This window comes from Antedon bifida, chromosome 4, assembly GCF_963402885.1.
Source record: "Antedon bifida chromosome 4, ecAntBifi1.1, whole genome shotgun sequence".
NCBI lineage: Eukaryota > Metazoa > Echinodermata > Crinoidea > Comatulida > Antedonidae > Antedon > Antedon bifida.
Genome location: NC_136229.1, coordinates 18264429 through 18279593, shown reverse-complemented (window position 1 = coordinate 18279593; position 15165 = coordinate 18264429). Strand labels below are relative to the sequence as shown.

General features: G+C 34.8%; 1 protein-coding gene across 4 annotated transcripts; it reads left to right on the top strand.

The window, feature by feature from the left end:
* The first annotated feature begins 240 nt into the window (after positions 1–240).
* On the top strand, positions 241–14330 carry LOC144840107 (uncharacterized). Of its 4 annotated transcripts, XM_078695772.1 has the most exons (15): positions 241–379; positions 688–1282; positions 1670–1760; positions 2214–2232; positions 7272–7307; positions 7528–7616; positions 7937–8030; positions 8286–8422; positions 8561–8739; positions 8873–8976; positions 9095–9356; positions 9632–10688; positions 10838–13136; positions 13209–13236; positions 13273–14330. In XM_078695772.1, exons 2-15 carry the CDS (start codon positions 1120–1122, stop codon positions 13806–13808), a joined length of 5094 nt encoding a protein of 1697 aa, XP_078551898.1. In that variant the 5' UTR covers positions 241–379; positions 688–1119; the 3' UTR covers positions 13809–14330. The 4 variants fall into 4 exon arrangements, with proteins under 4 accessions (XP_078551898.1, XP_078551897.1, XP_078551896.1 ...); XM_078695771.1 differs by having other exon boundaries at positions 9632–9778; positions 9818–10688; positions 10838–14330; XM_078695770.1 differs by having other exon boundaries at positions 10838–13236.
* Positions 14331–15165: the final 835 nt, after the last annotated feature.

The following is a 15165-nucleotide window of genomic DNA, read 5'->3' as shown; positions in this document are numbered from 1 at the left end:
GTGTAATATTGAAAAGCTGTGTAGGCCTAAATAGCAAAAAAGACTGAATAACTTAAGAAAATATTGAGGTCTAGTCTATTATATTAATTAATTTTTTTGCAAATTCTGTGTATCTGTAACCAGAGACAACAATATCAGCTGTAATTATAAAAGGAGAAAAGGGGAGAAAAGTATACTGTACAGCTATGGTTTCCCCTATTAAAATAATAGAATGATCTAGTTTTATGTTTGACCTTACGTTTTACCAGCGTTGCGTTTCGTCATCACCTTCTCTTTTTGTAAACCGGCTGCTTTGAGTTTGATATTTTTGCTTATAAAATTCAAATATATAAGCCATAAATTGATAAAATATTAAAATATCGTGTTATTTAGAAGACAGGTAAGTTGTATTACATTTAAAATATAGTTTAAGTTAAGATTATGTTAATTTTAGTTAGAAAATATAAGGTAGAAAGTTGATCTAAAATGTGCTTGGCCGGTCAGGGGGATCGAGTGCATGCGGAGGCTTCTAGGCTAGTAGCTAGCCTTTGTGTGTGAGAAGTGTGGATTGAGTGAAGCGAGGATGGTTGGCTAGCGTGGTCTGATTGGGTGGCTTGATTGATTTTCTAGAGTTAGACCATAGAATTAGACGATTATATTAGTTTTCTGAGTGGGCTCCCATATTTTTATATTATATTTTATTTGCAGAAGAGGACGGTGGATATGGTGACAAACATGGAGCAAATACAGAGCTTGATCAAAAGAAAAAAGTAAATATTATAGAAAACCACGACGGTGTCGCGAGCGTCGCCATGTTGTGACGTCACGGCACGTTAAAGAAACCGGAAGCAATTTACCACACCACAAAGAGAAGTTAACGATTTTGCTGGCAACAACACATCTCAGTTCTAAAAAAAGATGTTTTGAATTCTATTTTATCTGTCATATTTGTCTTGTCAGATTGAACTTGTAAAAAGAAGAAAATAAAAAGAAAGACTTTAAGAAAACATAATTAAACTAAATAAAAAAATGTATAATAATATTAAAGATAACTTGAAACAGTAAGATAACTTTAAAACAGTAAGTTCATTGACATTTTTGTTGTGCATCGTCTGAAGAAGAAAGTCACAAACGTTAATCATGTCTGTCCACTACAAGTTTAAGAGTATGATTGATTATGAAACAATCAGTTTTCAAGGCTTAAACATCTCCCTTGGTGATCTCAAGAAAAGTATCATGGAAGTGAAGAAGATTTCAAACATGGAGTACGACTTGCAGATAATTAATGCTCAGACTGGCGAAGGTACAGTAGCTTTATGATTCATCCCACTAACAATTGTTTATTATAACCGAACAGTTTTTATTATGAAATGCATAAAAAGCCTTTTATTTTAGTGAAGCCTCAGTTACTTGTCATTGTTTTCATACTTTTGTATACATTGCATTGAACACTGCAAAAGTCCTTTGCCTTCAGGGATGTTATTTTCAGCAGTTTGTACTCCATTTTTAAACATTTGTGGAGGGTTACACCCTGTGCCAAGTTTCGGCTGAAAATGTTCCTACTGTAGTGTTCACGACCTTTGTAACCACTTTTGTTTAATGTACTATAGATTTTGTGAACAAATATATGCAGATATAAAATTGACTAACAAATTATGACCTTATACAATATTAATTTTATATTTTTTAGAGTATAGCGAGGATGAAAGCTTAATTCCTAAGAATGCCTCTGTGATTGTAATGCGTGTTCCTATTGGAGGAATCCGAGAAAACATAATGGGGTACGTTAACATAAACAACAGGATCATCAATAGCCATCTTAAACCAAATTTTTCACTAGGTGAATCGAAAACGTCTGCTTATATACGCATGCATAGAGAGGAATTTGGAAGATGAATATGCATCTATTCGCCTAGTGGAAATTCAGCTTTAGGGTGGCAGATGAAGTGCATACTGTTTTATTTATATAAAGGATTAATGTGTATGTGTTTACAATTAACAGGATTGTATTTGATTGATTTAGTGTTTGGATGTCATCCCCAAATGAAACTGCACAACAATATTAAACAAAATGATTGTAAATACTGTTTCATCTTCAATGGTTTCTTTGCACACTGTACAACAATATTATTGAAGGAATTTGTGAAACTACAGTGGTGCTGGTTTAATTGAAAGATAACTAAATAACTACCTCAATTCCTGAAACTAATAAATTCTTATCTTTTTTTTTTCAGTGAAGACACACGCGAACAAGTACGTAATCTATCTTGTGGTTTTAATCGTTTTACATCTTATTCGGCTAAGTATATATTTTCACTGTCTTGCTGTTCTTAATTATTTAACGCCTCCCTGAGGCTCGTGTTGTATTTATCTTTTATAATTATTTCGCGGTATCGAAATGCTTACGTGAAAGCACAATACTTTTTTGTTTGTTGTGTGTAAATACGCGTGTTATGAAAGCGAAATATGGTATATTCGGGGATTATTAATTTGTTTAGTGTTTATAAAATATGCATTTTTATGTTTGTTTATAATGTGAAATATATTACTGGAATAAAATAAATATATATTCTGTAGATATAGCAGATAAATGCATTCTTGGATCTATGAATGAATCCATATTAAAAAATAAACTACTGTAATGTTTTATTTACAGTGTATTATTTAAATATTCAATTATGTTGATTTCATTATAGTATACAATGCTGCATGATTGTGTATAGACATTTCTAAATAAAAATGAAACCATAGAGTTAATTAAGCTAATCAATTTTAGTTACTATTGTAACTATTACCTGATTTTAAATAAGAAGTGGAGGGGTTAAGGCGGTTGTAATGTCATGGTTCAAATTTGAATTCCATGATGTGGATTAATTTGAATTTCATTTATATTTAGTTTAAAAATAATAGCACTGCAACTAAGTCACATAATGATAATGAAATATTATAATAATTAACGATTAAATATGTTAATCAATGGATATTATAGTAAATATGCTATATGGCAATTTATGCTTATACTAATAGATAGTAGATTATATTACAAGTAATATAAATAATAATTTCTTCCCAATGAAGAAACGCCTATTCAGCACTAATGGTTTTCACTTTCAAGTGTTATATGTTGCTATGCAACAACAAATCTTAAACCTAGTCAAGGTAGTGTTATTGTGTACAGTATATTACTGAGTAAATATTTATGAATTCTAAGAATTCAGTATATTGCTGTTACTTTTTATATAATAATTTCACTTTATTTATATATTTTAAAATGTTTTTAGTTCGACAAATATTTTTCATTATATTCAGTTCATTTTAAGATGATTGCAAAATATTATACAAATATTTTCATACAAATGTTTTTCTGTTTTTATTGTAAGAAGAAGTAATAATGGCATGTCCTCTATTAGTTATTAGTTAATGAATTAAAAATAATAAACAAAATATTAGTAAACAATGCATAGGTACAGTCTGTAGTAAAAGTACAGTGAAGGCAAGCTGTTGGAGCATGATAAAGTGGGTTTGGAAAGAGAGGTGTATACAGTGGTAAAGTGTGGACACACTGGTATGGAGTGGGCCTTGGCATGGGTATAGAGAGGGCATAAGGTTAGAAGAGTCCATATCTAGTTATGTGGGAGGAATTCTGGTGAGGGGGGGGGGGGGGTCGGGGTGTGCCTGCTACAGTGAGATATGAATGTTTAAGCATGATTGATGTAGTGAAGTATGTATGCATATTGGGTTTCAGTAAAAACATAAAACATTGATATTAATACATTTTTATATTTCATTTTTGTAATTCATAATTACTAATTTATGATAGCTATAGCATACTACAAATCTGTCTGTAAGTGATGTTCCAATTCTATATCTAGCACACATGTATTTTACAACAAAACTCATATTTTTTAATCCACATTCTACAATAAACCATATACACCAATTGCTTATTTGAATGTGTTAAGTGAAAATATTTAAAAGTAAATGTTTGATAAACCATAATGTACTGTAAATGACGAGATTTCTTGACTACAGTATGCATTTAAACTACTGTATGAGTGTTTTGAACTCATGGTTGGAGGTGGGCAGTTATCAACAAACATACAATTCTTGAAATTTTAATATTTAATGTATTGCCAACTATTGTAAAATATATCAAAACAACGTTTCAGTCTTGTCCAAGATGCATCAATAAAGTTCCTTGACCTGTGACCTGATGTAAGGTTATAGACAGATTCCAAAAAGGGGTCAAGGTTCTGCCTGTGCCCTCAATGAACTTTGTTCACTGCTACTGGTTTGCCACATATCAGTCCAGTTGTTTGATTTATTTTATATTCGGAGTATCTACCTGGATGAATGATGACTTAAATAAACATATTAAGCGACTGTAATTTTAGTGAATATTTCTGTAAATATTTGCACTTCTCTGTATGTAAATACAACTTCATATTACATGACAAATTTAAAACGTTCAGGCATGAGTACATTATTTTAATGAGAAATGTATATTCAATTTTATTTACTTGTGTTCATGAAAATTTTGATAAAGACGCACTAGCCATGGCGTATTAGCTTGGGGAACACAGCAATTATAACGTTCATTCCCGATTGAGTGTTGTAGAAAGGACTACACCTTAGGTGTGTGATCGGTTGCCATTTAATTGGTGGTGCCATTTAATTGGTGGTGCCAATTACTAATAATGGTAGTTCTCGGACACATTCTACATGAGAAGTAGCCTAGTAGTGCTTTGTATACTATGAGTAGTACTGCCTAAAATGCATACTTGATATCTTTTTAAGAATTAACAAAGAAGCATTTTTTTAGTAATATATTGTATTTGAATAAATATTTACAGTAGGCTAGTAAGCAGGGTACCCAAAAAACATTTTTTTGACAAAGTGATGATGTCATGAAGTGATTAGTTTATTTGATGAGTGATAAAAAAACATGTAATTGGCAACAATTGAATAGTTGAGATTTCACAGAAGCTGCATTGTGTACACATCAAAATTAGATACAATAACATGTGGTTCTTTAATATCACTTGTCTTACAACCCATGGTTCTAAGAAACTGTATACTATCACATTGTCCGATTCAGACACATGTGGTCCTACAGTAGAGACCCCTTTGATTTGCGGGTCGTATAGTATGGATACTCTTTAATCCCTTTTTTTTCAGAGTTAATGATTTCTATTTCCTTGTATTTATAAATAGTAATGATTTAAGAAAGTGCTTGCACTTTACAGTGCATAATAAATGTGGGCATGTTTAAATTGTCTAGACTCTGGCGTGTTTATTTTCAAATTCATTAATTAATGTGTGATGATTTTGTAAGCATTTAGTAATACTGTATTTAGTTTTAGATTTTTTTGTAAAGTAGATTTAAGTAAGGTTTAATTTTGTCTACCTTAGAGTGTTAATAAGTAGCTAGTAAAATATTGTGTACTTTTTCATAGATATTTTAAAATTTCTGAGAAAATGATTTATTTTTTCGTATTACAGTACAGTATTCTAGGTTGTGAGAGTGGTCTCTGTGCTGTCCCTAGATATAGGCAACACATTGTACCTATCTTACGTTAGAAGGACCATCAATTCAGACAGCTGTGAAAGCAGGGAAGGATCCAGCATTAGAGATTAAGGGGGGATGGGGCTAAATATTTCATAAATGATAAAAACACTGTTTAGCCCCGCCTAAATCCGCACCTGGAAAGAACTCTTGAATGCCAGCTTTCAACTCTGGAAATATTCTGTTGCGTTCTTAGCTTGATCTGTGTAAAAGTTCTATCTATGCAGTGGAATATCCGGTTAACAATTATCTGGGTATGTATCTATAAAGATACAAATTTGGCACCTTTCGCTGTAAACTCATTCTCACAGAAATATTTAGCTTATGTGTAAAGGGGTCTAGATTGGCAAAATTCTGTGTGTAAAGGAGGTCAAACAACTCTTGTAACAAGACTTTAAAAATTAAATCACATGCATGTGTTTTCGGAATCAAATTTGATATTGGTAGTAAATGAATACCAAAAAAAGGAGGTCAGTAAGTGCCGAGCTGCTGATGTTGGCCGAGACCAGATATTTTCCAAAGATACATGATATTCTGAAGTGTAAAACGACATTAAGTATGTGACTCGCGGTTATAGGTTTCCTTGATCATTTGGTCGCTGCTATTACAGCCCTCTTACTGTATAATGTTCGGTTTAATAAATGCAAATTTATTTTCTCTCTTGAAATAAAACATGACCTGTTCGTCGTATTCAGCAATGTATAAAAAAAATGTTTCCGGTAACATGTAAAACTAAAAAAAGCCACTCCTACTGTAAAATTCTCCTACATAAAATTTCTCCGGGAAAACAGAGATATACAGTATTTGTGTGTGTCTTAATGCTGTGTGTGATTTAGGCTAATTTCACTACAAGCATGTGTATGCGAATTTGGTGTAATGGTTATGTAACCAGTCTTTCAACAAACAATAGTTTTAGTTGACTAACAATAGAACAGCAACGCCAAAAACAAACTGGTGAATTTGAAAACAAATAGGTTTTTTAACCTAAATACTCGTATCAAAAAACCTTTAAATTAAATCAAATTATGTTTTACAATTACAAATTATAACCCTCTTGGACAAGTAGTTCTCGAGAAAATGCAATTTCAGTTTACTTGTTACTTTAAGACTGCCTCGCCAGCTTTTGAGAATTCTGTCCTATCTTTTAACACCAGCACTGAAAATTATACTAAAAAGTGGTCCAGATTTGGGACCGTGGTCCGGATTGCCTCCAAAATTTAATGGAGTGGTCCTGTATTTTCATTTTGGTAAATATCTTGTAATTACTTTTTGAGTAATCCTGCTAACAAACAGACACACACGATCGACTACATATACCTCCTTGGCAGAGGTAAATTATAGTGTGATTTGTGTTCACTCTAAAGACATGACCTGCTGGTCTTTTATGCAGCGAGCAATGTAAAATGCAGACAATTTTTCGGGAAACATTATTGTGTAAAAAGGGCTTCATTTGTATAGTTGTTTTTAATAAATTGATGTGTTCACTTACTGTTAAGGTTTGGTTAAAAGGCAAACCATTGTCATTATACTTTAGATTTCAGAGTTTGGCATCATGTAAGTAGTAACTTCGGTAGTTGCTGTTGGATAAGAAATTTATAAAGTTGACATTAATTTTCCTAAAAAGCTCAGTGAAAAGGATTTTGGTGTCCAAACCTTCCTGGTCTGGTGATAAGCGGGTCAGGGAGGGGGGTGAAATTGTAACAATTTTTGTCCATTTTCATTACAGGATGAACATCAATTAACAGTAGAACAGTTAAGTAAGGTTAGTTACTATAAATATCTTGTTTAAGCCTGATTGTTGTAAAATTATTACTAAATAATCTTTAATTTCTATAGGTAGCTTGTACCTTGCTGTAGCTAACGCATCAGAAGCTGCCAAAATAAATAAAGATGCTGCCAAAATAAATAAAGAAGCTATTAAAATAAAGAATTGTATAATTAAAGAATTTTATAATCATTTCTAAATAACCTTCACTTTCTAGGTTGCTGATCTTGCTGCTGCCAACGCATCAGAAGCTGCCAAAATAGACGCTGCTGTCTACCAGTCTGGTCTTGAATATGATCCGTCGAAGTAAGTTCAAATGATTCATTAAACGCAGTTGTGGCTGTCTTCACAATAGGGATCTCTTGATTTGCGACGACCTACGACATGTTGTCGTCTGGACCTAGAACCCACCAAAACTGTAAATAGATAGAGTAGGGAAGAATTAACATGACCTAAGTTGTAGGTCGTCATACACCAAAAGCTACTGATTACATTAAATTAAATCTGCTAAAATTGGACATCAAGGTCATTCAGATGGCGGTTCCTTGTACAGTATTCTGTATAATATATATACCCTATTAAAACAACATGTGTTGACTGATTTTTGAATTGTTTTGATGTTTTAGTTACCAACGAAATCCACGCTACAGTGCACGACCTGTGTGCTTCAACTGCAATAAACCAGGCCATATAGTTAGAAACTGTCCAAAGAATAATAATGTAAGTATACACAGTTGCTACCTACTGTCGGTTGTTGAAATAATCGTCAAGAAAATTAGATAGATTTTGCTTACTTGGTGTCAATTGAATACTAGGTGAAATTTTGTGTTGAGTTAAATTAAGCAAATCAACAGTTAAATAAAGTAAGAATATAAAGAATTCTACTTTATTATATGAAGAAATCTATAATCAAGCATAAACATTGATATGAAAGACTTTATTACAAATAAATGGTACTTATAATATCTATTTTAGGACCAGCAAAAGTTCAACCAAACCCAGCCGAAGGAGATGAAGGGAATCCCTATGAGTTTTGTGAGACCAGCAGGCGACAACATAAAAGGTGCAAAAATGTTACCCTCTGGAGAGTTAGTTGTACCAAGAATAGAACTGTAAGTATAAGAGTGAATTAAAACTTAAGTAGGTGTGAAACAGTGAATGTTTACTTAACATACTGGTTTAGTAATTTTTGTACAAGGTTTAATATCTACACATATAACATTAATCGTGTCCATGTTTCTATTCCACAGTGCTGCATACTCTGTACTCAAGAGGGATCGTCCACCAGTGTTCAACAATTCTCAGAACCATGAACCTTTAGATGCTGGTGAACCAGACATTCCTATTGAATTCTTGTGTCCTATCTGCAAAGAACTTATAAAAGATGCCGTTGTTATACCTTGTTGCGGGCAGAGCTTCTGTGATGAGTGTATGTTTAAACAATTTTTTGTTCACCAATTCTGTATTTTTGTGGATTTAAATAGAATTGAATGTTTTCATTGGTGAATGTGGCCACTACTGATGGCGACTATGTTGTTTAAAAATTTGGATTTATATTTCAGGTATTCGAGAGGTGTTGCTATCAACAGATGAACATCAGTGTCCTGATTGCAATGAAGTGGATGTTTCTCCAGATTCTCTAAGTATCAATAAGAAACTCAGACAGGTATGTTTCTGATTTATTTAACACACAACACCTAATTAAATCACATGATAAAGACGATACAGTATTAAATTTTTTTTTAAATTTTAATTCTAATTTATAATTTATATTTTTTATTTAGACAATAGCAAAATTCAGAAATGACACAGGCTACACAAGAGCAGTTCAGAAGGTGAAAGCACACCAACAAGCACAGATTAAACATGAGCCAAAAGTTGCCACCCAGGCTGCCCCACAGCGTAGACCTACTCCTCCTGCATTCAGGCCATCACCTGATGGGGGTAGGCCACAAAACAATAGGCAACCAAACAGAAACAATAATGTGTCCAGCCACTCCATTCAGAGAGTGGTACAAAAACAAGAGGAATATGACAACCAATATGGTGAGAAATATTATAACAGTATAAAACATATTTTGATTTGATGCCTAGCTCTTAATAAATACTACAGTAGTATACATTGCTACATCAGAATGTTTCCTCTATATGTAGTAGGTTCCACTAAAAAGAATAAGAAAAATGATAATGCTGAAATGATAATAACTGTAGTGTAATAATGCATAAACTGCAAGTATAAAGAAACTTAACACAAACTCTGATCCTTGATAGATACCCTAACGCTAAAGTAATTTAATGAGATGTTTTAACTTATTTTATAGATGAAAATGAAGACCGACGTCCTGATCATTATAACCATATGGATGAGAGTTACAATCATGGACAACGACCCAATAGAGGGCCACCAGCTCATTATGATCACAATAGGTATAGCCAACAGGAACAAGGAGGGCCTCCTAATCGAAGAGGTCCTCAAGATCAAAGAGGTCCACCACCTGATCAAAGAGGTCCACCACCTGATCAAAGAGGCACACATGGTCCACCACATGATCAAAGAGGTCCGCATGGTCCACCCCCTGATCAAAGAGGCCCACAAGATTATGGAAGACCACCAACCCATAGGGCACCACCTGGCAATTATGCTCCTATGGGACAAGGACCTCCAGAGCATATGGGGCCCAATCATCGACCTCCACATCCAGATCAAAATAACTACGGGCCACCTCCACCAAGACACATAAGGCCACCTCCACCCAGACTTCAAGGGCCACCGCCAAGACTTCAAGGGCTACCACCACCTCGACATCAAAGACCTCTTGGACAACAAAGGCCACCTGGACAACATACTCCCCCACAACATCCAGCTCATCATGGTCCTCCCACATCTGTACCTGGTCCTCCATATCATATCTCAATGCCGCCCCCACATTCACAAGGCCCCAATCCACCACATTTTACAAGTCCTCCACTGGGTGTTGGACATCATCCTATTCAAGGACATCCAAGATTACAAGTACCACTAGGAAATCAACCTCCAGGAAAGTCACCACCATTATTGCCTCCTGGAACAAGCCCTCCACCTGGAATGACTCCTCCAACTCAAGATCAACCACCTAGAGGGCCACCTAGACTGCCTATTCCACCCGGTGGTGTACGTATGCCACAACCACCTCCAAGGATGCCTGTCCCAGTGGGTTTACCAGTACGTCCACGAATGCCTATGGGACTTGTTCCACCAATACCTGGCATTCCATTACGCCTACCTCCTCCAGGAATAGCTATTAGGCCACCACCACCACATGGACCCCTTCCTCCAACAGGACCTGGTGGAAGACCTCTAACCAAAGAAGAATTCCAAGACTACCAAAAGACGATAAAGTAAGTAATTATATACCTTTGCTTAATGTACATTTGCTTTATGTCCATTTAAATGCAGTATTTAATGTATATAAAAGAGCTGCTACAATCAGTCAGCTCTTATCTTTTTCATCCATTTCATAAACCTTTTGTTTTCTTTCCTTGCATAGAGATCGTGAAGACCCACTGGCAGCCTTCGAAAGGGAATTGGCAGAGAAAGATCGTCGAGATAAAGAAAGAAAAGCTGAAGCTCAGGCACATGCAAGATCCAAATCCAGCAGTAGTTACAGCTCAAGTGAGAATTCTTATTCCAGTTCAAGTTCCAGATCAAGGTCAAAGGGTAGATCAAGATCAAAGAACAGATCAAGGTCCAAAGGAAGGTCGGGATCTAAAGGAAGGTCTCGTTCTAAAGGCAGAGGTCGTTCAAAATCACCTTTGAGACGTAAACGTTCTCGCTCGGCTATAAGAAGCAGACACCGGTCAAGGTCTTCTAGCAAATATCGATCTCAACGACCACGATCAAGGTCACCTCATTATAGACGATCTAGATCCAGATCTCCTAGAAGACATCGATCTCCTCTTCCTTCAAGGCATTATCCTCCAAAGAGACGAAGATCAAGATCACCTTATGGTCAATATCATAGGTCTCCACCACCAGAATATCGGTATGATCCTCGATATGACCGAGGACCCCCTCCACCAACTTATGATGCTCGTTATCCTCATTATGATCAGTACTATGAACATGAACGCTATGAACGGCTACCACCACCTCATATGCCAATTTATGATGATTACTTTGGAGGAGGACCACCACCACCACATCCAGCATCTTATGGACGTCCTCCATATGAAGGAGACTTCATTCCACAAGGCCCTTATGGACCACCATCAGATTATCCAATGATGCCACCTTGGGAGGATGATTGGGACCATCGGCCACCCATTGGTCCACCTCGAGATCAACCATACAAGCCACTGCCCAGCCAAGGATTACCACCAGGTCACATGTCTCCAGGACATGATGAATATGGACATGACAGATATTCACGAAGCCCAAAGCTATATGAAAGAGATCCTGAATATAGATCAGAGTCTGATGATAGAAGAAAAGATAGATACAGAAAAGAGGAAAGGGGTAGAAGGGATCCAAGCCACAAAAGGGAACATGGTGACCGACGAGAACCAAGTGGTAGACGAGAAAACAGTGACAGAGATAAGAGAAGTAAAGAAAGTGATCATCATAGACCAATAAGTCAAGATGTAGAGGTAAATAAAGAGAGAAAGGTTGCTGAGCAAGTGAAACACAAGGAAGCAAATGTCGTAGAAAAGAAAACAGAACAAGGTTCACAAGAAAACAGTACTGAGATAAAGAAAGTTACTAAAGATGATATATCAAAGAAAAAATCAGAAGATGAAGAGAAAATTAAAAAGAAGAAAAAGAAGGAAGCAAAGAAAAGGAAGAAGTTGGAAGGAGAAAATGCTGTAGAATTTGATGAAGATGGTAAAAAGAAAAGGAAGAAAAAAGGTCATGAGAAGAAAGAGAAAAAGAAGAAACGAAAACATTCCAAAACTATAGAAGAGAATGAAGAACCAACTCCTCCAGGAGTAAGTGCTGAACCTGAACCAAAAGTTCCAAAGCTAGACGAGCCTATGCCTACAGTTATAAAACAAGACAAAAATATACAAGGGCTGAAGTCCGCTATTAGTGTTGTTGATTACTCAAGTGCCACAAGTTCCCCAAGTCCCAAGAAACGACCTATGTCTAGCATGGTTACCAAAATGATACCTCCCCAGGATGAACGGCGTGTTGTCACTACTAATGTGGTGATGCAAGATATTCAGATGGTCGAGCAAAAAATTGAGCAAGAACCAGTACAGACGAGTCCTGTTGCTGAAGAGGTCCCACAAGAAGATTTGATAACGATTTCTGTGCCTGTGTCAAAATGGGATCGAGATGAGTTTGAATCAAGTGATGAGGCATCACCAGAGCATAAGGCAACAAAAGCAATTGAACATGATATTGATGAAATTGCCTTTGAGCCAGATTATGATGAAACCATTGAAGACCATGATAAGGAAATGGAAGACAAAAAGGAGAAAGGAGGAAATGATACAGAACAAAATAAAAAGGCAGGTAACAATCCTTCAATAAAAAAAGATCTTGAACGAAAACAACGAAGTGAAGATAAAGATGAGAAACCTGTCAAAGGTCAAAAGAATCAAGCTACAAAGCCAGAAACAGATGTAAAGAAAAACAGAACAGATTTAAAGAGTAAAAGTACTGAACTTAAGGGAACAGAATTAAAGAGTAGAAGTGCTGAATTTAAGGGGACAGATGTAAGGAGTAGAGGTACTGAATATAAGGGAACAGACGTAAAGAGTAGAGGTACTGAATATAAGGGAACAGACGTAAAGAGTAGAGGTGCCGAATATAAGGGAACAGACGTAAAGAGTAGAGGTACTGAACTTAAGGGAACAGACGTAAAGAGTAGAGGTGCCGAATATAAGGGAACAGACGTAAAGAGTAGAAGTGCTGAATATAAAGGATCAGACGTAAAGAGTAGAGGTACTGAATATAAAGGATCAGACGTAAAAAGTAGAGGTACTGAACTTAAGGGAATAGATATAAAGAGAAGTGGAAAAATTAAAATTGACCGAGGGGGTGCAGAGAGAAAGCAAGAACTAGCACCAAAGGGTAAATTAAGAATTCAAGATCGTCTTGGTAAATTACCTGACTCTCATGTAAAACGTGACAGAACTCCAGATAGAGCAGAATTTAAAAAACAGAAACGACACATAGAAGAAAGACAACCAAAGCTTGAGAGAGATTCACGTGACCCAGAGAAAGGCGATCAAGATAAAAGGAAAGATGATTACCGGAGAAAAGAGGAACGTGAAAAGAAAAAGAGTGTTGAAAGTTTAGTAGAAAGTTCAGATGAAAGCGACAGCGCCAGTGATTCAGATACTACCCAGTCTACAGATAGTGAAAATGCGAGTAAATCTAAGAAAAATAAAAAACATAAAAAGCATAAAAAACACAAAAATAAACATAAAAAGAAAATGCGTAAAAATGAAGAGGATATTAAAGTTAAGAAAAATAAACACAAAAAGAAAAAGAAAAAAGCTAAGCAAAATTAAGATTATGGAGTCATCAATCGAGTTAAATACTAGTAATTTAAATGGGATGACTCGGGGTAAACAAGAACAACAAAGTTTGATATCAGCTTCGTATGTTTACTTCTTATATTTCATAATTGTTGATATCATTTTGTGTAAAAGCTAAATCTCTGGCAACTATAGTTCTCTATAAATTTTTAATGTTAAAAAATTTTTTTTTTTTAATGACAATCATGACTAATTAATTTTTTAATCATTGTGCTGTCACACTTTCTTATTAGTTTACTGTATATTGTTGATCTGAACTTATCATTGACAAAGTAGTTACTTATTTTTCTTCATAAATTGTTTTCAAATTTTGGTTAACAATTATTGTAGATAATGATGGCAATTGCATCTATGTATATTTGTATCATAAAGATTCTGGTTTTTTTTTTCTAAATATCTGTATATTGAAAATACTGTACCTTAATTCCTGAATTATGCCCCATGGTAAACTACATGAAAAGTATGACTTTTATGGTTTAAATATTACTAAAAATATTGAATAAATATTGCGGTATGTATTTATATGTTTGTGTGTGGCTTGGATGGCTACGCATCTTTTGACATATGCACGATCTATATAGAAACCTTGGCCCATACAATAGATCTGGTGTATTTTTGTTTTTGTAAATAATGTACATACTGTATAACATGTATGTTTTCCTTGTGTAAGAAATATTACATCGGTAGGTTTAACCATTGTTGTTTTTTTATTTATATGAAAGGTGGATTTTAATCAGAAAGGCCGGGCTGTTGTATTTGTTTCTAATGTAATTTCTTTTACACCAGGTAAAATCTGGTGGCGTGGTAAACTTGTCAGTGGAAATAAGAAATAAATGCATTTTTACTGAGATAAATTTAATACTGTTTAATTGTGTATTTGTTTTATAATGTATGGTTATTGGAGTGTTGAAAATGAATTTTTCACATAACACGAAAATGAAAAAAATCAAACGTTGAATAGGCCATTTTGAAGCTACTAATACAAAGTCAAAATAAACCATTCATAACCAAACCCCATTGACTTTCAGACAATAGGCTTCCCTTTGACTTTTCTTGAGATTGATTTGAATAGGATTGTATCTAGTAAATAACTTTTAATAACTGCTGGAAATGACGGACAATTACGTACCATAGTTGCTAATTTAATATACAGTACTGTAATTTTTTTTAAAGACCTACGAATCATTATAAAATACACTTTAGCAGCCGGCTTGGTCCCTTTTAAACGTTCTTAAATACAGCAGTTAACAATGCAAACACAAAAATACTATTACACACTGTATTCATTATTACAGTACAGTATCACTGGCGTTTTTTAGTTTCTCAATGT

Coding starts and splice junctions, on each gene's coding strand:
- LOC144840107 (XM_078695769.1), top strand. CDS start 1,120: ATGTCTGTCCACTACAAGTTTAAGAGTATGATTGATTATGAAACAATC. Junction 7,308..7,527: donor CAGTAGAACAGTTAAGTAAG/GTTAGTTACTAT, acceptor TTCACTTTCTAG/GTTGCTGATCTTGCTGCTGC. Junction 8,423..8,560: donor GTTGTACCAAGAATAGAACT/GTAAGTATAAGA, acceptor TCTATTCCACAG/TGCTGCATACTCTGTACTCA.